The sequence below is a fragment of the Corythoichthys intestinalis genome, chromosome 9 (genome assembly GCF_030265065.1).
Source record: "Corythoichthys intestinalis isolate RoL2023-P3 chromosome 9, ASM3026506v1, whole genome shotgun sequence".
NCBI lineage: Eukaryota > Metazoa > Chordata > Actinopteri > Syngnathiformes > Syngnathidae > Corythoichthys > Corythoichthys intestinalis.
Window position 1 is genome coordinate 42,558,121 of NC_080403.1, and position 23,073 is coordinate 42,581,193.

The 23,073-nt window shown below is 38.8% G+C and overlaps 1 protein-coding gene across 3 annotated transcripts in view; it reads right to left on the minus strand.

The window, feature by feature from the left end:
- Positions 1 to 23,073, minus strand: part of LOC130921347 (sodium channel protein type 8 subunit alpha-like) — a 120,911-nt gene that overhangs the window by 27,971 nt on the left and 69,867 nt on the right. For all 3 annotated transcript variants that reach the window (XM_057845109.1, XM_057845110.1, XM_057845111.1), the window contains 7 exons: positions 20,689 to 20,927; positions 16,605 to 16,778; positions 16,125 to 16,481; positions 15,868 to 16,041; positions 9,012 to 9,305; positions 4,535 to 4,652; positions 4,294 to 4,448 (listed from right to left, as the gene is read on the minus strand). In XM_057845109.1, the coding sequence (XP_057701092.1) occupies positions 4,294 to 4,448; positions 4,535 to 4,652; positions 9,012 to 9,305; positions 15,868 to 16,041; positions 16,125 to 16,481; positions 16,605 to 16,778; positions 20,689 to 20,927 (1,511 nt within the window). The remainder of the gene's footprint in view (positions 1 to 4,293; positions 4,449 to 4,534; positions 4,653 to 9,011; positions 9,306 to 15,867; positions 16,042 to 16,124; positions 16,482 to 16,604; positions 16,779 to 20,688; positions 20,928 to 23,073) is intronic.

The following is a 23,073-nucleotide window of genomic DNA, read 5'->3' on the forward strand; positions in this document are numbered from 1 at the left end:
AACATCCAGAGCCACCGTGCACAGGCGTGTGCTGGAAATGGGCTACAGGTGCCGCATTCCCCAGGTCAAGCCACATTTGATCCTGAAACAGCGGCAGAAGCGCCTGACCTGGGCTACAGAGAAGCAGCACTGGACTGTCGTTCAGTGCTCCAAAGTACTTTTTTCAGATGAAAGCAAATTTTGCATGTCATTCGGAAATCAAGGTGCCAGAGTTTGGAGGAAGACTGGGATGAAGGAAATGCCAAAATGTCTGAAGTCCAGTGTACCCAAAGTCAGTGATGGTCTGGGGTGCCATGTCACCTGCTGGTGTTTGTCTACTGTGTTTTATCAAGGGCAGGGTCAATGCAACTAGCTATCAGGAGATTTTGGAGCACTTCATGCTTCCATCTACTGAAAAGCTTTATGGAGATGAAGATTTCATTTTTCAGCACGACCTGGCACCTGCTTACAATGCCAAAACTACTGGTAAATGGTTTACTGACCATGGCGTTACTGTGCTCCATTGGCCTGCAAACTCTCCTGACCTGAACCCCACAGAATCTGTGGGATATTGTGAAGAGGAAGTTGAGAGATACCAGACCCAACACTGTGGATGAGCTTAAGGCCGCTATCGAAGCATCCTGGGCCTCCATAACACCTCAGCAGTGCCACAGGCTGATTGCCTCCATGCCACACCGCACTGAAGCAGTCATTTCTGCAAAAGGATTCCTGACCAAGTATTGAGTGCATAACTGATATGATTAATTGAAGGTTGACTTTTTTTGTATTAAAAAAAACAACACTTTTTTGTATTGGTCGGATAAAATATGCTATTTTTTTTAGATAAGGATTTTTGGTTTTTCTTGACTTTTTTGCCAAAATCATCAATACTAAAACAATAAAAGGCTTGCATTACTTCAGTTGTGTGTAATGAATCTAAAATGTCTAATGAAAGCCTAATGTTTATCAGTACATTACGGAAAATAATGAACTTTATCACAATATGCTGATTTTTTGAGAAGGACTAGTATATACACACACACATATACAGTATATCGTTGCTTATTATTTTGTTGCCTTTAGCCTTTAAGTCATTCACAGCCATTATCAGTTATAGACATCAAAACTTTTTCAACTAGGAAGGCTGGCAGCGATCAAATGATCACTGCCAACCCTACCAGTCAAAATGGATTGGTCGACTATTGCCATCAATGGCAGCCAGTGAGTCAATATTTTAAAAATTAATTCAAAAAACCTGATCTTTTTTTTTTTACCCGACTCTGATCCTCTGTTTTACAAATAAAAGTGAAAGGGTTTCCAGTTGGCCCTTGTGTCCTTTGGAGAAAATGTTTGGACTTTAAGCAAACTCAAGTCATGGCGCGCCTCTGATAGGTTGGCCTTATACAATACATACTGTGTAGTTTCCATGTCATTTTCTCTTACATACATTACATTGCAATACCATTACATTCTTAACCAGAAAATAGGAATCAATCAATATTTGGATACAAATAACTTCTCTTATTAGATTTCCTGTCAAAACATTTTTCAGCTCAAGTCCAAACAGACAGTGGGTGACAACAGCATGTCACAGTAGTTCCATTATAGCAGATAAAATAATACAAATTTATACGCTTCAGCCATTAGAGTGTTATTAAAAAAAGAGAGTTTTCATGGCTGAACAGTTACCATAGCCTTAAAAAAAATCCTGGTTGAGCTGATTATATTTCATGTATGAGAGGCTTAAACAGCCTTGGGAATGAATTTACATTCCTACTGTGAGATTGTTAGATTTCATGGAGAAAAATGAAGGAGACCCAACTTTTCACCATTACTTGAGCACTGCGATTGAACAATCTACCGCAAGTGTTTTCATTTGGCCGAAGGCCTCATCGCTCAAGAAAGCTGCAAAGCTAAGCTGAATTTTTGTCGGATGAAAGGTTGGTGCATTAAAGCGCTTGACCTTCCATTAGCAACAATAATACTGTATAACAAATAGCTGCAATAGAAAAGCAGAACAAGGATAATTTTCCTTTAATCTAATGAGCGCAATCGACTCCACCCAACAGGTGTGTTTTAGAAAGCTGACAGTTCAAAGTACAGTGGTATGAAAAAGTATCTGAACCTTTTGGAATTTGTCACATTTCTGTATAAAATCACCATCAAATGGGATCTGATGTTTGTCAATATCACACAGATGAAAATACAGTGTCTGTTTTAACTAAAACCACCCAAACATTTATAGGTTTTCGTATTTAAATGAGGATAGCATGCAAACAATGACAGAAGGGGGAAAAAATAAGTGAACCCTCTGCCTGAGGAGACTTAAAGAGCAATTGAAACCAATTTTAACTAAACATTTTAATTCATGTGTGTGCTCAATCACTGATGAGTGGTATAAAGCACCGATGCCCACTATAAAACACACACCTGGTATGAAATGTCTTGATGAGAAGCATTGTCTGATGTGCATCATGGCTTGGTCAAAATAGCTGTCTGAAGACCTGCGATCAATGATTGTTGATTTGTATAAAGCTGGGAAAGGATACAAAACCATCTCTAAAAGTCTGGATATTCATCAATCGACAGTCAGAGAAGTTTTCTACAAATGGAGAGAGTTTGGCACTGTTGCTTCTCTCACAAGGAGTGGCCGTCCACCAAAGATGACGCCAAAAGTTCAGCGCAGAATACTCAGAGAGGTAAAAATGAACCCTAGAGCGTCTGCTAAAGACTTACCGAAATCACTGGCAATAGTACAATATATCATCCAATCCAATATATCATCTCACATCAACTATATGTAAAACTATGGCCAAGAATGGTGTTCATAGGATTCCACAGAGGAAGCCACTGCTGTCTAAAATAAACGTTGTTGCTCGTTTAATGTTCACAAAAAGACACTCTGACACTCCAAAGAAGTTTTGGCAAAATATTTTGTGGACTGATGAAACCAAAGTTGAATTGTTTGGGAGTAACACACAACGTCACGTGTGGAGGAAAAATGGAACAGCTCACCAACATCAACACCTCATCCCCACTGTGAAGCATGGTGGTGGAAGCATCATGATTTGGGGCTTTTTTTTGCTGCATCAGGGCCTGGACAACTTGCAATCATTAATGGAAGAATGAATTCAAAAGTTTATCCAGATGTTTTGCAGGAAAACCCGACGCCATCCGTCAGACAGTTGAAGCTAGAAAGAGGATGGATGCTCAACAAGACAATGATCCAAAACACAGAAGTAAATCAACTTCAGAATGGTTTCAGAAGAACAAAATACGAGTTCTGGAGTGGCCAAGTCAAAGTCCAGACTTGAACCCCATGAAGATGCTGTGGCATGACCTAAAGACAGCGATTCATGCCAGACATTCCAGGAATCTGACTGAACTACAGCAGTTTTATAGAGAAGAATGGGCCAAGATTAGTCCTGATGGATGTGCCAGACTGATCTGCAGCTACAGGAAGCGGCTGAAGTTATTGCTGCCAAAGGGGGTGAGGCACAAAATATTAAATGTGATTATTCACTTACAGTACTTATCCCCCCCCCCCCCTGTCACTGTTTGCATATCCTCATTTAAACATGAAAACCTATAAACAGAGGCATCGCGTTCCATAAGGCAAACCAGGCAATTGCCTAGGGCCCCCAGCTATCAGGGGCCCCCAGAGGGCCAACAGATTTAGCGCACGCAGCTTTACTGCATGCCAGTTAAAGCCTGGTGTCTGAGTTCCCTGAAGGGGCCCCTTCACTCCCTCTACACCCCCCCCCCACGTGACTCAGAGTGAGAGTGAGCGGCGATATGGCTTTTTTTTTTTAAATTGGTGTATATCCAAAATGAAGAGAAGTTATCCTTCTGGAAGCGACAAAAGAAAGGGAAAAAAAGCAGAAGAGGAGAAAAGGAAGCAAGACAGTGGTGAGTGTACTATGTTACTGTAGTTTTATGTCCTAATGTAGTCGAAGCCGGGCACTTTGAGTGTCCTAAAAAGCGCTCTACGAGACCAAGGTATTATTATACTTTTATTAAATATGCTATCGCTCCAAGTCCAACTGTCCCCCTAACTTGCACACGCTCGAAGGGCCCCATGTTGCTTGTTGCCTGGGGCCCCTTGCTACGCCTCTGCCTATAAATGTTTGGGTGGTTTTAGGTAAAGCAGACACTGTTTTTTCATCTGTGTGAGTTTGACAAATCAAATTTGATGGTGATTTTATGCAGAAATGTGACAAATTCCAAAAGGTACAGATACTTTTTCATACCACTGTTCACTAATAAAATTATGTTTAAATGTAATAAATAAGTGGCATTAGTACTGTATCTTACCAGGGCTCCACTGCTAAGTAAGATCATGAAGATGATGAGTGTTTCAAACCAGTTGTGCTCCACTATCAGATAGCAGGTCTTCCTCAGGAACCACCAGTGCTTCCCCCAGCCGTGAGTGATGGGAACATCACAGCACTTGTATTTTGCCACACATTCTGGATGACAAATATGTTGGTGAACGATGCAATGTGTGTTATTGAAACGGGCAATCAATCTTGCTGATGGTATTCCTACTACGTACCATCTGTCCAGCAGGCATCTGGGTCAAGGTACTCCTCTACAACCTCCACGACTGCCACCTCCTCCACGTCAGGCTTAATATCTATTGTGCTGCCCTCAGATGAACTGGTGTCATCCAGCTAGGAGAAAAGCCCATTGACAGACACTTATGCAGGTTGAGCGCCCTGTCATTTTAATAAGGCCGATATGTGTTTGTATGAATCACTTGATTTATTACTACGATGCTGTAAGTGTAATAGTAATGCATACGAGAGTGATTCATCCTCGCCGTGACTCTTTAGCCTGCAGCTTTTAGCATGTAATCAAAAGGAAGCAATGAAACATATTCTTGTTGTTATACATTCATAAATAATATTCCGCAGGGATGAACAGATTTTTGTTTGAATTGGTTGCGTTATGTAACATACGTAAATTATTTTCTCTCTGAATGGCTCTGATCATAAATCCAATTGAATTCAGAACTCCCACACTACTAACATGAAAGTCTAAACACATTTGTGCACCTGAAAACTAAGTTAATTCAATTCATGAGCAAGTGATACTGCACTTCACAATCTGAACTCCTACACTGGCTTTCATTGCGTTGTCTCCCCAAATATCAGAAGGAGTCATTGCTTTTCTGATTGGTGGTTGTGGTTTTACGTGCGGACACTCCCTGTGGCTGCCTTACGGTGCAGCGAGAGTTACTGTATAAGGGCGCGTAGTGGAACATAAACCTGGTACAGGTGGATAATAGAGCGCAGTGTTATCTCTTTTCCAACTATAAACCACGTCAAGAGAAACACATACTTTGTGCAGTTTGAGGTAAATGTCATAAAACAAGCAGTTATCTGTTACACTCAACTGTAACTTTATTACTGAACACATTTCATGTTTTTACAATGATTATCAGGTGAGCTACTTGGATCTTGGCTTAATAAAGATATGCTAAAAACATCAGACGGAAGGGTTAAATTTAAGCTATTTCCCGGAAATTCACCTGAACACAATTGTCTTTGAATTACTGTTACTGTTTTGTAGACAACGATCAAAAACCCCAATCATATATTGCACCGCTATGAATCCAGGTGTTGAACAGTCCTTAATAGTGTTTAACCATTTTTATACTCATCTAGTTTGAGAAATTTAGTTGGTCCACTAATATGCAGTGTTTTTAATCTTACTTTAAAAAAGTCATTAAAGTTACAGATACAAATTACTTCTCCCAAACAGTAATTGAGTAAGTAACTCACTTACCTCATTGGATTATTTTTTTTTCGAAATAAAAATATAAATAAATAAATAGATGCAGTACTTTATAGAGCTGTCCTGATCCAATTAAGTAGTCTCTCTCTCTCGCTCCTGCCGCTTTTCTCGGTCAGGTGGTGCACTGGAGTTGCTTATAAACGTTAACGATGATTGACAGACATTAAGGTTTTGATCTTGTCAGAGACTCTTGGAAGCCGAAACTTCAAAGTTCCGCATGCGTCAATCATCGTTTAACTTGTTAAACTGTTGCTGTGGCAACTAATTGTGTGCAAGTGAGCAGTTTGAGCGTATTTTAGTTGACTCAGTCAATGAAGCATTTAATAAAAACAAGCATTTTTCTAATTTATTTTTGTTTAAAAATAATTCGGTAGGACAGTAATATACAGTGCCTTGCAAAAGCATTCGGCCCCGTTGAATCTTGCAGCCTTTCTCCACATTTCAGGCTTCAAACATAAAGATATGAAATTTTATTTTTTTGTCAAGAATCAACAACAAGTGGGACACAATCGTGAAGTGGAACAACATTTATTGGATAATTTAAACTTTTTTAACAAATAAAAAACTGAAAAGTGGGGCGTGCAATATTATTCGGCCCCTTTACTTTCAGTGCAGCAAACTCACTCCAGAAGTTCAGTGAGGATCTCTGAATGATCCAATGTTGTCCTAAATGACCAATGATGATAAATAGAATCCACCTGTGTGTAATCAAGTCTCCATATAAATGCACCTGCTCTGTGATAGTCTCAGGGTTCTGTTTAAAGTGCAGAGAGCATTATCAAAACCAAGGAACACACCAGGCAGGTCCGAGATACTGTTGTGGAGAAGTTTAAAGCCGGATTTGGATACAAAAAGATTTCCCAAGCTTTAAACATCTCAAGGAGCACTTTGCTAGCCATCATATTGAAATGGAAGGAGCATCAGACCACTGCAAATCTACCAAGACCCGGCCGTCCTTCCAAACTTTCTTCTCAAACAAGGAGAAAACTGATCAGAGATGCAGCCAAGAGGCCCATGATCACTCTGGATGAACTGCAGAGATCTGCAGCTGAGGTGGGAGAGTCTGTCCATAGGACAACAATCAGTCGTACACTGCACAAATCTGGCCTTTATGGAAGAGTGGCAAGAAGAAAGCCATTTCTCAAAGATATCCATAAAAAGTCTCGTTTAAAGTTTGCCACAAGCCACCTGGGAGACACACCAAACATGTGGAAGAAGGTGCTCTGGTCAGATGAAACCAAAATTGAACTTTTTGGCTACAATGCAAAACGATATGTTTGGCGTAAAAGCAACACAGCTCATCACCCTGAACACACCATCCCCACTGTCAAACATGGTGGTGGCAGCATCATGGTTTGGGCCTGCTTTTCTTCAGCAGGGACAGGGAAGATGGTTAAAATTGACGGGAAGATGGATGCAGCCAAATTCTGGAAGAAAACCTGTTGGTATCTGCACAAGACCTGAGACTGGGACGGAGATTTATCTTCCAACAGGACAATGATCCAAAACATAAAGCCAAATCTACAATGGAATGGTTCAAAAATAAACGTATCCAGGTGTTAGAATGGCCAAGTCAAAGTCCAGACCTGAATCCAATCGAGAATCTGTGGAAAGAGCTGAAGACTGCTGTTCACAAACACTCTCCAGCCAACCTCACTGAGCTCGAGCTGTTTTGCAAGGAAGAATGGGCAAGAATGTCAGTCTCTCGATGTGCAAAACTGATAGAAACATACCCCAAGCGACTTGCAGCTGTAATTGGAGCAAAAGGTGTATTGCGTTATAAAAGTATTAACGCAAGGGGGCCGAATAATATTGCACGCCCCACTTTTCAGTTTTTTATTTGTTAAAAAAGTTTAAATTATCCAATAAATTTTGTTCCACTTCACGATTGTGTCCCACTTGTTGTTGATTCTTGACAAAAAATTAAAATTTTATATCTTTATGTTTGAAGCCTGAAATGTGGCGAAAGGTTGCAAGGTTCAAGGGGGCCGAATACTTTTGCAAGGCACTGTATTTAGAAGTTACATTTATAGTGCTTAAAAACCATTTATTAAAAAATATATACACATAAAAGTTTTTTAATTACATTTTGGGAAAAAAGGTGAAAAAACCTGTATGTATTTCTTTCCAATGCTAAATCTGAATAAATACATTGAAAACACATACACACAAAAAAGTTGTTTTGGGAGGCCGGGGCACGGCGCTACTTCGTGGGTTTTCACTTATTGCGGCGAGTTCTTGCCTCCATTAACCGCAAAAAACGAGGGATCACTGTACATTCTATAACATTTTTCACATTAAAGAGGTTTATATTAACGGATAGAATTTAACTGATTCTTTCATTCATTCAAAACATACATTTTCAAACAAACATTACATTTTTTACACCTGTATAAGAGTGACTGTTGTTCAACATGCAGGTGAGGCGCTGGATCTCCTGCCTCTCCTATCTTTGCTCTAGTTGTTTTGATTAAAAAACACCAAACAAAGTTCATGGGTATGTCATTCAAGGAAAGTTTAAGGCAAGTGACTATTTTCGGTAGTAAAAAAAAAAAAAAAAAAAAAAAAAAACCTAATTATTATTATATTGTAGCGTCAGCCAAATAGTACATTATTTTGAATTAATTGTACCCACTTGAACGCCACGAACTGTATGTATAAAACAAAAAAATGCCCAAGAGTTTAAGAAGACGCTCGCCACAGTAAATGCTAATGTTAACGAGAACATGAATGGTATGCGAACGCTCCGAGCCACCTAGCCAATCATCATCACGTTTGCAACGGCGTCACACAACCCCTTTCCCTCCTCCCCACTCTGCTCTCTCCCAGGAAGCTGTGACAAAATCAGACAACATGCGTTTCATTCAACGAAATTGTAGTAACACGTCCCTTCACATCCTCAGTAATGGTAACGGCAAAGACGGGAAAAGTAATTGAATTAAATTACTCTCGACTGAAAAATATAACGTCGTTAGAAACGCCGTTATAATCTAACGCCGTTATTAACAGCACTGTCAATATGAGAGATTTAGTTGCTCCACTAATATTGCTAAAATTGTAAATTGTATTCATTCTGTTCAATAAAATCAATGTGTAAGTTAATACAAATCATGTATCCCCATTTCTTCTTATTTTGTTGTTCTTTGTACCTTGATACAAATTGGAATTGAACAATACAGTAGAAAAAAGATAGCTGAGTGCTGTCGAATCTCACATTGGTCAGTCATACTTACATCTTTGCTATTCTCCACATCCGATTCACTGCTGAAGTCCTCTGTGTTAAGGTTCTCAAAGTCCGATTCTCCCACAGCAATCGGAACACACACAGTCAAGTTGGGGTTGTGTATGAAAGACATGTAGTCTTCATCAATCATGTACTTTCCAACACTGCTTCCAATGCCGCTGGTGGTACCGTTGCCATTTTTAGCAAAGTCCAATTCGCGGTTGATGTCCACTGAGTGATTAGCAATGCAGTTGAGTTTTTTCTCGTACATTTCATCCAGAGGTTTTTGTTCATCTTCAACAGGCTGCAAATCAGAGTGACAAAAAACAGTAGGGCTAAAACATGATCATACCAGTAAAATGAGAGCATACGGTAAATGGCTCGATTTTCTACAGTTAGAAAGAGAGTCCATATCATTTGTGTTTGTAGCTTTTCCAGCAAGAACAAACCATACGCATATTCTACATTTGCAGAGGCTAAAGGGACAGCAAACATAAAACCTAGTATAACGTGTGAAAGTTAGTGAATTTTTTAAGCGGACAATGGAGAAAATAATGTTTAAAAACCAAAAAGGGCAACGCCAATGAGCGCAGCCCTTTTGTAACGGCAGTTATAACCAGGGCTGTCAACAGACTTGCAAGGGCCCGGGGACAAGAGACCATTATAGCCCCCCCCCGCCTTTGCAAGCAATGACAGTATAAATTTTCAAATTATTTAATTTAACAATGACAGTTATATTTAACAGACCGTAATGTGGTGTGACACAATATAAACAAACAATTTCCATCTATTGTCCCATGTAGGCTACATTTCAATACAACTGAGAGTGCTATGCCTGCCTGTTAAGCAACAAAACAGTATAACTAAACATCTTATGCCTGCCCCCTCCACATCCCTGGGGTTATCAAGCCCTCAAACAGTGAGCTGTTTTGGTGATGGATTTTAGCGTTTGCTATCATACACAGTGGGTTGTAAACCCAAGATAAATTCAGCCGCCGGACCAGAGTCTGTTCAGCCTCACTTTCTCTCTCCTAGGCTCAACGCGAGCAGCATGTCTTGTCATGCTGCAGCTTAATAGGCTACAAGTGGCCGGTGATGGACTCGAATCGGGCTTTGGTCACGGTGATCGCGAATGTAAACATAAAGTGTTAGCGGCTGTTGTTCATTTACCATCATCACCGTCAGCAGCCAGCTCTAGCCCGAATTCTCTGGCTTCTTGTCCCCCTTTTAAAAACATCATTTTTTTCTCGTTCACCTCCATAATCTTTATCTCTTTTTCTTTTTTCTTTTCTGCGCACCCGATTTATGACGACTCGCCATGTTTAGAGTTTATAACAATGACTGGTTTTAATTTCCCGCTTCAGGGCACGTACGTAGTGTGGCCTTGAGTGCGCCAGAGCGGGTGAAACCATTCTCTGCTAAGACACAGGAGGGGTGGGGGGTGGGGGATTGGGGCTGGGGGTTGTGCAAAAAAAAGAAAGGAAAAAAATATATATTTGAAATATGTAATATGTTAAAGTTTTTAAGTATATATCGAGTAGAACATAATATTTAATCGGACAATGATTTAAATAAAAAAAGAAATATGTGAATGCAGAGGTTGCGCTAGACTTTTTCGTTGTCTGTCATTTTGACTGACAGGGTCATAAAAATCCGGTCATAATCTATTTTTACCCGTCACTTAAATTTTTAAAATGACAATGATGACATATTCAATAGTATTTAGTTTTCATTCATTTTTAATTAATATTGTAATGCTTGCTTGGCGGCGAAAAATTAGACACGGAAGTCATGGTATTTTTCTCCCTCTTTTTACTCTGCTTACCGCCAGCATCACCAACAAAACAACAACTCCGCCCCCAAAGAAAAAGAGGCAACTATATACACAGGCGGCAATCTAGTCCACCAATTGGATGACGCGCTGGCATGCCGGGTGCACCAATAAGAACCTCGCGTTGATGTGTCAATCACGGTGCCGCCGCTAGACCCTGGTGACGCTACAATATTCTGTCCGAACAAGCTTAACAGAATCCACACCGTGCCATCAGCATCAAGCATATGAATATGTAACTTTTTCTCCGCAGTGACAAAAACAGCTGACTGTGGCCCCAGTAGGTAGGCTACAATTGGAACAATGAAATTAACAGTTCACCTGCTGTGGCCTGAACGCAGTCTTCCTCCTGGTGCGCATGGACTTGAATTGCGTGCCCGCTTGTGCATAATCAAATGTCTCTAGTGGGATTCCTTCAGAGGCTTTTGTCATGAGGTTTTGGACTTTTGCCTCGGACAGACGACTTAGTTCGGACACTCAGTTGCCTTGACATTTTTCCGAGTAAGGCCAACGACGTCATGCATTAAGAGAGACAATAGCTAATTAATATGCTCACTCGCCACCCTGTGGTCTGGGGTGTGAATTGCAACCTGTCAAAATGACAGATGGACTTCAGTTTTTTCCGTCACCGTTTTAAAAAACCGGTCAACGACGGAAAATATTCGGTTAACGCGACCCCTGTGTGAATGTAAAGTAAAATAAATTAAGGGTCACTCAGGGGCCCCTATGGTCCTGAGGCCCGGGACAACATACCTGGTTTGCACCCCACCCCCCGTCGTCGGGCTTGGTTATAACCATGTATATAAACACTAATTAGAGTTGGATACCAACACAGTATCAATTTGCTACCAGTTCCGAAGCAATTGGTGGTAACTGGACTGAATAAAAACGAAAATTTCGGTGCTTTAGTGGGTTTTATTGTTTTTTTTTTACCCCGTCGTGCACTAGTGTTGCTTTGGAGTAGCTAATTTGTAAAACCCGAGCTTGTTCTGCAGATTTAATCGCATGGCTTCCGCCTTTGTTTTCATGAGTGTCATGAGTGTTATGTAGCACATTTGTGGTATGAATATTTCATTTGTTTACATTTACAAGTGTGCAGTAATGTTAGAGTCAATCCATTTTTACATTGCTTGCAAGTTGCGCTCTTCTCCTCAAATGAACACTTTGCGGATTGTTTACATTTGTGTGACATTTATTATTTCATAGTATCGATATGATGTATTGCATTGCTTCAATTTAAAGTGATCTTGTCAATAGAATGAAGACAACAGTAAAGCCCATTCAATAATTTTCACAACTTTGAAAGATTTATTTTAAACTGGATTCAATTCGGCACTGCAAATTAAAAGGTAGTGTTTTTTTGACAAAGTTTTGCATATATTTTATTTTTTTAAAGTATTGTTTTAAGAACTGTTTACGCACCGGAACCGTTTTAAAATGTACCGAATAGTAACTGTTATCAGATAAAACTAAAATGATACCCAATTCTAACACTGATAGACTCAAACACAGGCGCATGTGATGATGGATATTACTGATGTCACGAGGAAGGGCGGGAATTTTGAATACTCGCATTTGATCGGCTACAATAGTACCAATGTTGACAAAATGTTTGTCCATACTAAGGCCATGTCCACACAGCAGGGCTTTTTAAAAACGAGTATTTTGCTCCACCCGTCAAGAAAAAAACTCAACGTCCACACCATTTCATTTGAAGGAAAAATATCATCTAGACTCAGCCGCATATATGTGTATTTTTTAATTTTTTTACATATTTCTTGTGTGCATTCCAACTCAGAGTTAATGACAAAAAGTAAAATGGTTCAACAACCTTATTTTGTCTGTTTAGTCCTTGCCTTTGGAAATGTTTGTGAACCGGTAGCATGTTAGCACGGGTCGCTATCCCGCGCGGCCGCTTATGTATTTATATATGTGCATTATATATAGCTTTAATACATTCACGATGTATATGTGATGTTGTGAAATTCCAAGTCCTCTGTGAGCGTAAGCGCAATTCCTGAATGTAAACATGGGTCGCACATAGAGGTGGGAATCTTGGGGTACTTAACGATTCGATTGCGATTCAGAGGCTCCAATTCGATTATATATCAATTATTGATGTACTCCCCCCTTCCCCCGCTTTTAATGTTTTGTACATTACTTCCAAAATTGTTCAAAAATCCTCTCAGGCTAAACCAAACTAATATTTCAGTATCAAGTCAACAGTGAAAAACAGTAAATAAAAAACTCAAGTCCCCATTCTGTAACAGCAGCTTTCAACTACATTCAATTAATTCAATGTTGTGAAACAACCGTTAAAGTTGTTAAAATTGCTCCTGTTATTCCATAATTTCCGTTCTGTCTACTTTTGACATGTTAAAGTTTTAAAACACTGGAGGGTCATTTCGCATCTCGTTCTCTATACATGTTCTAACGCCACAGTCGTCTGTCATTTCGCATCTAGTTCTACATATATGTGATATCTACCATAGCCGTATGTTTGCAGCAACTAGCAACTGGGCATTATTTGTAGCAGCTGTCGGCCGCAGTCAGGTATTATTGTTTTTTTATCTAGCGGCAAGAGTTGAACATGATATTTGCTCTCGGTCCGTTCCTCATTGCGTCCCGAAGACCGCGCTGACTGTGTTTTAGTTCCGCTTTACCTGGTATAATTCAATAAACGGAATTTGGATGTTTGGGAATCGTTCTCGAATCTTCCACGGCCGGATCGCGAATAATCTAAGAATCGGAAATTTCGCACGCCTCTAGTCGCATATATGACAAATTTTTTGTTGCAGGCTGTGACATTTTCACCGTTACAATACGTTAAGCTCAAGTTATTAATGTGCACATGACAACGCATCAAACACAGAATTTACAAATCTTCATTTTGGTTTTTAAAGACCCTCATTTTTAATGCCCAAAATATGCATCTGCGTGTGGATGATAGGCCAAACTGTAGAAAAAATTCATTTTTGCGAGATACCCTGCTACATGTAGACATGGCCTAAGGGTGGCCACTTTGTGGAAATCCTGGCTTTTATTGATGTTTTTTTCCCCAACGAATATTACTCAAGTAAAGGTAAAAGTAGTCGTCCAAAAAAATGTACTCAAGTACAAGTAAAAAATTTTTGGGTAAAAAGAATACTTAAGTCATGAGGAACATTGTGAATAACTGCTTATATTTTTGTTGGATTTTTTTTTTTTAAACAATGGTATAGTTTTTTCTGAGCACAAAGTTATGTGTTTGGACTATTGTTATAATGATACCGTACAATAACCCATTACATAACCACATGAAGCCAAAGAAATACAAAAAAAAAAAAAAAAAAATCATTGAATTCTGACTAGAGAAAAAAAATATATACATAAATGAAGCATTATTCATCCAAAGAGCATGACTGCCTTCTGGTGGGGAAAATACTTCCGAGTTTGAATAGTGAAAATTTCCTTCATAATTACTATTTTGAAATTAAAAGGATAATATCCAAGGGTGTAGGTTTGCATAGGGATGGTACGGACAAAACGCTAGCAACTTTTCAGGATGCTCAAATTGTCCCCACCAACTTTTAAGCAACCTTATTTGCATTATATAATGAGTTCAGTTATATAGGTCATTTATATTGTCTTCCCATATGTTGTAAGAATAGAATTGACCCTACCGTTATTAAATGAATTAATTTCATGATGTTCAGACTAAAATTGACCCCTTTTCACTTGCTGAATCTGCCGGTCCATTTTTTCCCCTCAAACGCACATTTGATTGGCTGATGGCATTTATTAAAAATTTATTTATTTTTTAAATTACTTTATTTCAAAATATTTTTATGTGCAGCCTATGGTAATATGATTTATGTTCAAATATTGCAATTCAAATTTGCTAATCAAATCCAGACGTTAATTCTGGAAGTTTTCAAAATGTTTCTTTAGTAATTTTTGAAAACAAAGGTTTGAATCGAATGGTGTATCACCTGAACCAATACACATAAAAGTTAGTATAAGTCAATACAGTTTTATTTTGCATTGATCATTTAGCCTATAAATTGATTAGGTTTATATTCGTGCGAAATGAAGCCCTGACCCCTGTTCACCCAATCTGTTTGGTCTTATTAATGTCCCGTCCCTGGCAAAAAAAAAGTGTAAATGCAGATTATGCTGTTATATTGTCCCTATAATATTGAGACCAAACCTACGCCCTTGATCATATCTGCGGTTTTCCATGGTCAATCGGTGCCAAATAAAAACTGGTAGAGAGGTTAAAATCCGCGCTTTCGAGTCATGTTGAGAGCAGCGCTCTATATCAAATACTTCATTTCTTACGGTGCTTTAAACACACCACATGATTGAACAGGCTGGCGTGATCACAGAACGGCAAGTTTGTGTCTGATTGGTATAATAGAGTCATGTGATTATTGTTGCAACGTCTCATTGGTGAAATCGGTAGCGCTACCCTGGTAATACACCAGGCACGTCTCTACTCTTGGTATCGCTGGCAAAAAGAATAAATAAATCTTATATGTAGAATAAAGAAGAAAAATGGAACGACTCTTGTGTAGCCCAAAGAAGCGGCGCAAGAGTAGTGTTTTAAAAGTATAGCTTAGTAAAACTACTCTTAGAAGTACATTTTTCTCAAAAAGGTACTCAAGTAAATGTAACGGCGTACAGGTAAAGCGTTATTACCTACCTCTGCATAGCCCCGCATTGACAGTAATTTACAAGATATTGACCCCACCATGAGTTTGTGCCAGGTTTGTGAAGATAGACCACTTTTAAAAGACGGACGAAAGACCATGCCTGTAACACTACATCACAGCCAAACAGTAAACAGAAGGTTGCTTTTGTTGGATTAAGGTTAATTTTGACAGTGCACGTTCACTTCGCTTCATACTCTAATACAAGGTATTTCTATTTCACAGATTTTCACTTACTTTCGTAATGGAAGGGTCTATACCGTACCCATGTTATATCATCAGTATCCTAAACAATCAGGGAATGCAGTGGAGGGCAAATTTTGGTTCTCTAATACTACGCATACCTTCTTGAGCACCGTGGCAACAAAGAGACGAACGTGGGACTTGATCCAGGCAATGCCGATCTTAATGCGTGCAACAGCGAGCTGAAGATTGTTGGGCTCGCCATCGTCATCTGTGGCAGCGAGGTTGTCTGCGCTGAATGAGCTCAGCAGCAAAGCCAGGAACAAGTTCAACACCTACGGATGATTGAAACTTTTTTAGGTTTCATTCTTTATAGAGCTTCTACTCAATGTTACCTGTTCAATTTGGTTTTACTTACCACCAAGTTTCCAATGACCATGACCATCATGAAAACCGTGAGGCACATTGTCTGTCCTGCTACCTCCATACAATCCCACATGGTCTCAATCCACTCCCCACACAATACTCTGAATACAATCAGGAAGGAGTGGAAGAAGTCATGCATGTGCCAGCGAGGCAGCTTACAGTTATCTGCGATCTTGCACACACAGTCCTTGTAGTTTTTGCCAAACAGCTGCATGCCCACCACAGCGAAGATGAAGACAATGATGGCCAGCACCAGGGTCAGATTACCCAAAGCGCCCACTGAATTACCAATGATCTTGATCAACATGTTGAGTGTTGGCCATGATTTGGCCAGTTTGAACACTCTCAACTACAAGAGACAAGGGATGGCAAAATCATTGATCGGTGTTTATCAACATGATTCATATTTGGAATTGACGTTTTTCTTTGTACACGGTTCGAAAAAGGGTGACATTAGGAGGCTTCCACTTACCAATCGGAACGACCGCAGCACTGATAGACCCTCCACATCCTGGAGTCCTAGTTCCACTAAACTCAGCGACACTATAAAACCATCAAAACAATTCCATCCTTCCTGAAAGTAGTAGTAGGGATCCATTGCTACCAGTTTGGCAAACATCTCTCCAGCAAAGATGCCTGTGAAAACCTAGGGATCCATAGAGAGAGTCATACTAGTTTCATCAAAATACTGATGGTAACGTAAACAATGGCGCATTATAAGTTGGGCATTGTTCAATTTAGGAGTGCATGAAAGTGTGGAAGTGAAGATTAGGAAGGTGAGGGACACCCCAGTTGAATCGCTTCTAAGCAGTGTTGTTTTTGGCAGCCCTTTTAATTTTCGTCTTAGTCTTTTGGACAATAATAAATATTAGTCTTAGTCATATTTTAATCATCTCATAATGTGCTTCTCTTCATTTTTGTTGAGGAAAACTCAAGACTAATTTCGTCTAGTTTTAGTCGACGTTTACGAGAAATATTTTCGTATTTAAAATTTTACAATTTCACTCCTAAAATAAATAAGGGCAAGGTAAGTACAAGGACAACGCCACCTTGGTGATAGTACACACTCAGCAGGAAAACAGTACATGATTTTTGATGAATTATACCCACCTAGATGCCACGAACTATATGTAAAAAAATGTTGTCCGACAGTTTAAGAGGAAGTTAGCCGTTAGCATTAGCCTAATGCTAACGTGAACGCTACACTAACACTACAAGTTACATTTAGTGTGTGATAATCACTCAGCACAGACCTTTCAAGCATACGCAGATTTTAAGGGGGCCACTAGGGGGACTGAAAATGTCATTGCATGTAATTGACTTTCCAATACAGCATATGAATTAAAAATTGACTTTGCCGGTAAAATGTTCTCTATAAAAGTTGTGAAGCAAATGAAGATTAAAAAAAAAAAAAAAAGAATGAAATTAACAAAAAAAAAATTTTTATAATGGGTAAAAATTTATTTTCGAACAGATCATGTGACTAGTAACTTCGAATCAAATCATGTGATTTGATTTACTTAGCCAAAACCACCTCAGAATGGAAGAAACCAGATGTATATGTAATTTTTTCAAACCTATCAAAAGCGACAACAGTTACCGAACGAGAACCAAGGATTAAAAATGCGGACCATGAAGTACAGGAGAGCACCGCTAAATTGGCAAGTGGAGTTTCAGTTTGTACCACTAAAGACGTTAATTGTACAGCCGAGCCACAACTGGGTGTACCATATTTAATGGACGATGTCTCTGGCCATAAGCACAGCTGTCCTAAGCAGCCTGATTTAGAATTCCCCTAAAAATGATGGGGGGAAAACCCTCATTTTCAATGTATGATTATAAATATTCCTGGCTGGGATATTCAGTCAAAAATGATGCAGTCACCTGTTTTGCCTGCCGCCATTTTTATACTTACGACCATTAGGATTTGTTCCGCAAGAGTGTGAGTGACTGGAAAAACTTTGCATTAAATTGCATATTTCCGCAGAACGCAAAAATCGGTGTCTACTTCTCCACAGAAAAACGCACGCGCTCACACACACGTAGCTGGGATGCTTGTATTTAAAAGCATGGGCTAAGCTACTAACCGAGCATTTATCTTGTAAGTTAATTTTATTGCTGACACCGCGTTTCGGGGTCATCAACATGTTTTGCCCTCCTGCTACAAAAGTCAAACTCCGCCTGTGCTTTCAAAGCTAAAGCAAAATTGCGTATTCTCTTTGGCTAAGATTTAAAAAAAAAAAAAAAAAAAAACATCTTAACTGTGCGCAAGCCTGCATGGAGACTGGACAAGACACACTAGTGAGTGAGGGAAAACGTCACATGAGTGACACAATCAGACACTGCTACGATGCAGGCTAACTACACATAAATGTCACAGGTTGTGAACATGTAACAGAAACTATTGCGCATTTTCGTCTCGTTCTCGTCTCGTCAGACGAAAACTGGCAATCATCTCGTTATGTTTTAATCTCCCAAAACACGTTTTTAGCTCATTATCGTCTTGTCGAGGTCATGAAAAACGTGTTTGTTGACAAAATATTTTCGTTGTTGTCATCATTGACGAAAACAAAACTGCTTCTGTGAAAGAAATTTTATTCATGCTTATAAAACACATAACTGGCGTGATACTATATTCATTTGTTAGACTATTTATCCAGGTTCGTGTGTTGTATTTCTTTGAACATAATACAAAGAGGTTCTGTTGACTGTCTTATCAGATTTTAACTCCCTTTGGTGCCAGCCACGGCCAGTTTCTCAAGGTTGTAAGTCACAATGTTTTTCTGTGGAAAACCACCAGAGTTGATACTTAAGTTTCACTTTCGTTTTCATAGATATCGTTTCACAGTAAGCATCCTTGGGTAACGCCCTTTCAACAGTATAAATGTCCAGCCTCTATTGTACTTCTTTGTACTCTTGCGTGTTCACGGCTCCTTGCCGGATCACGCCATTGTATCCTTGATATATCAAGTTTTTATTAGGGCTGTCAAACGATTAAAATTTTTAATCGAGTAAATCACAGCTTAAAAATTAATTCATCGTAATTAATCGGAATTCAAACCAATCTATAAAGTATGCCGTATTTTTCCTGTAAATTATTGTTGGAATGGAAAGATAAGACGTAAGATGGATATATACATTTAACATACTGTACTTAAGTACTGTATTTGTTTATTATAACAATAAATCAACAGGATGGCATTAACATTATTAACATTCTGTTTAAGCGATAGAAAGACTTGTAGTTCTTAAAAGATAAATGTTAGTACAAGTTATAAATTTTATATTAAAACCCCTCTTAATGTTTTGGTTTAATAAAATTTATAAAATTTTCAATCAAAAAATAAACTAGTAGCTCGCCATTGTTGATGTCAATAATTACACACTGCTCATGGTGCTGAAACCCATAAAATCAGTCGCACCCAAGCGCCAGCAGAGGGCGACAAAACACCAAAAAACACAAGTAACAAGTGGACATTACAATGTGCTGTCATTTTAATCTGTTTGAGCGGGGCATGTGCATTAAATGCGTCAAATATTTTAACGTGATTAATTTAAAAAATTAATTACCGCCAGTTAACACGATAATTTTGACAGCCCTAATATAAAGTCTTCGAAGCAGGCAATCTTTGGTTGGTCTGATTCATTTCTCTAATTGAGCTATCGAGGTAACACTTGTCTTGGAGTTCAAAGTTGAATTTCCCTAACAGCTTCAAAGTAAAACTGGTAGTTTTATATTTGGATTTAACAATACATCTTTTGTGACACCGTTCCTGGAATTTGACTCACTCACCCTGCTTTTATCTCTCATTAATTTTGAATTGATTTCTGTTTCCACATTGCAGTACAGTTTGGTTTACTTATGTAATATGCATTTGTTGTCGATGCACTGTAGAAAAACTGAGTACCGATTATAACGGTTTGGGATGTTAACAGTCATACAGCCAAACCAATCTAACAATATTGTCAGTAAAATCACAGGTGAACAAATTTGTACTCCGAAACCTTGATCACATTTACATTAAATACAAAATCAAGTGGTGAAGAAAACACCCAATGAGTCATACTGCACCATCATCTACCAAGCCAATGACCTAATTTCCTGTACTGACACTGAGTGAGTGCTATTGCCAAAGAAGGCTGTTTGACATTGGTATGTGACAGGAAGATTGTAGTGGTAATTTGCTAGAAATTCTGCTTGTCAGGCACATGTTGTTTATTTTCTCATTATTTCAAGGTGGCAGACTGAGTGCTCGTGTATAACAAAGACATTTGAGCAGAAGTTGAGGTAAGCAAGACACAACGGAAATTGAAGCCTGACATGAGCGGGGGTGATGAGGAAGGAGTTGGAGAGCATGCGGACTGGCTACATTAAAATGGAACTAAATCTTTAATGAGCCATCAAAGGCCTATATACAGTACAGTATGTATGAGGAATCTTAAGTGCACATACCAAATTGACGCATGAGTGGAAGGGGTAAACTTGCAATATTATTCTAACTGGACAAAGGGCCAATAAGGGTCAAGAAGGAATACGAAACATTAATTCATCTCACCAGATTGCCCACAGAGAGGACTTCTTCAAAATGTGGTGTCATTGGATAGTGCTCCATTGCCATGAAAAGGGTGTTGAGAACAATACAGATTGTGATGGCCAAATCCACAAATGGGTCCATGACTATCAAGTAGACTATGTGCTTGATCTTGAGCCAATTCGGATGGCACTCCCAGATTAGGAAAATGTTGGCGAATTTGTACCAACAAGGGGGGCACTTCCTCTGAGATTCCTCAAATTCTGGGAAATTAAAAAGAAGAAAGAAAAGTACAAAGGTTGAAAAATTGGACATTGACTTTTTTTTTATTTTTATAAGAGCTACAGTCATGTGAAAAAATTAGTACACCCCATTAAATATTCAGTTCTTTATTAAGAAATGTTAACATAACAATTTCTGATCTTTTTCTTTATTTCTGGAAAAGAAAGTGATTTAATTGCAGGTAAACAACAAAAATTAACATAGTTTTACTCATTAAACAAAATATAGCAACAAAAATGCATATTCTAACTGAGGAAAAAGTTAGGACACCTGCCATCTAATAGCTAGTGTTACCCCCCCGCCCTTAACTTTAGTGAGCCACTTTTTGTAGCCATCTACCAGTCTTTGACATCGGTCTCAAGAAAGTTTTGGTAACACTTTATAATAACTATCCGTTTTTCTAGATCATTAGTAAACTGTTGATAAATGATTTATTGTTGATTTGTGAAATATTTGTTAAGAGTTTGATCAGCATTTACAGGGTGTTCTTAACCTGAAATACAGTTTGTGTAGAAATGTTTCAAGTTTTTGTGTGTAATGTTTGGCATTTCTATCTTTTCAGGTTAAGAAATGCTGTTCACTTCAAAAGAAAAGGCATTTTTCAGGCAAAGCTCATGTTGCACATTTATGAAAATCTGCCATCGAACCAACAAATATTTGTATTTTTCTTTGCATATTTAACCAATAAAACTTATGATCTTCAACATAAAGTGTATATAGTTTTATTAAGATCCATCAACTAGCATGGGCATTTAGAATGGGGTCAACCATATTGGAACACCCTGTAAATGCTTAACAAACTTAAATACTTCACAAATCAACAATAAATCATTTATCAACAGTTTACTAATGATCTATTAACTAGTAAAACGGATAGTTATTATAAAGTGTTACCAAAGTTTTCCTGACTCCTCAACACTGAATACTTTCAGCTGTGAGATGTTTGAGGGGTTTCTTGCATGTGCAGCCCGTTTCAAGTCAACCCACAGCATCTCAATGGGATTACGATCTGGGCTTTGACTCAGCAATTCCAGGACTCTCAATTTTTTTTCAGCCAATCCATGTTGGATTTACTGGTATCTTTTTGGGTCATTGTCATGTTACAGGGTCCAGTTTCGCTTCAGCTTTATTTTTTTTCACAGATGATCTCACAGGTTCCTCAAGCACCCGCTGATATATGATAGAATTCATGGTGGATTCTATGATGGTGAGCTGGCCAGGTCCTGCTGCAGCAAAGCATCCCCAAACCATGACACTTCCACCTCCACGATTCACAGTTGGTATGAGGTTCTTTTCCTGGAATGCTGAATGGAGTTTACGCCAAACATGTCCTCTGTTCTGGTGTCCAAATAATTCAAATTTTGATTCATCTGTCCAAAGAACATTATTCCAGAAGTCCTGGATTTTGTTTACATTCACTCTGGCGAACCTCGGTCTGGCCTTCGTGTTCTTCTTGGAGAGTTTCCTCCATCCACACCTCCCATGAATGCTAAATTTGTGTCGTCTCTTTCTAAATGTAGAGACATGCACTTTCACATCAACAGTAGCAAGAACCTGCTGTAGGTCCCGTGATGACATTTTAGGGTTTTTGGAGACTTCTTTTAGCATCTTGCGGTCTGCTCTCGCGGTGAACTTTATTGGACGGCCAGACTTGGGTATGTTGGCAGTTGTTTTGAAGGTTCTCCACTTGTAGACTATTTTCTGGACAGTGGAATGGTGGATTTTATATTTTTTTTAGATCTTTTGAGATCCCTTATAAGACTCATAAGCGTCTACAATGTTCTTTCTGAAGGTCTCAGATAGCTCCTTTGATCTCCCAATGCTGTTTTCTCTCACTTTAACAGTCAGTCACTGTTGAAAATATTCTGCGTTGAGGAGTGGGGTAAACTTTCTTCAGACCGATGTCAAAGACTGGGAGATGGCTAGAAAAAGTGTCTCACTGAAGTTATTTTAGCCAAAGGGGGTAACACTAGCTATTAGGTGGTAGGGTGTCCTAACTTTTTCCTCAGTTAGAATATGCATTTTCGTTGAATAATTTGGTTTGATGAGTAAAACAATGTTATTTTTTTGTTGTTTACCTGCAATTAAATCACTTTCTTTTCCAGAGATAAATAAAAACAAGATTAC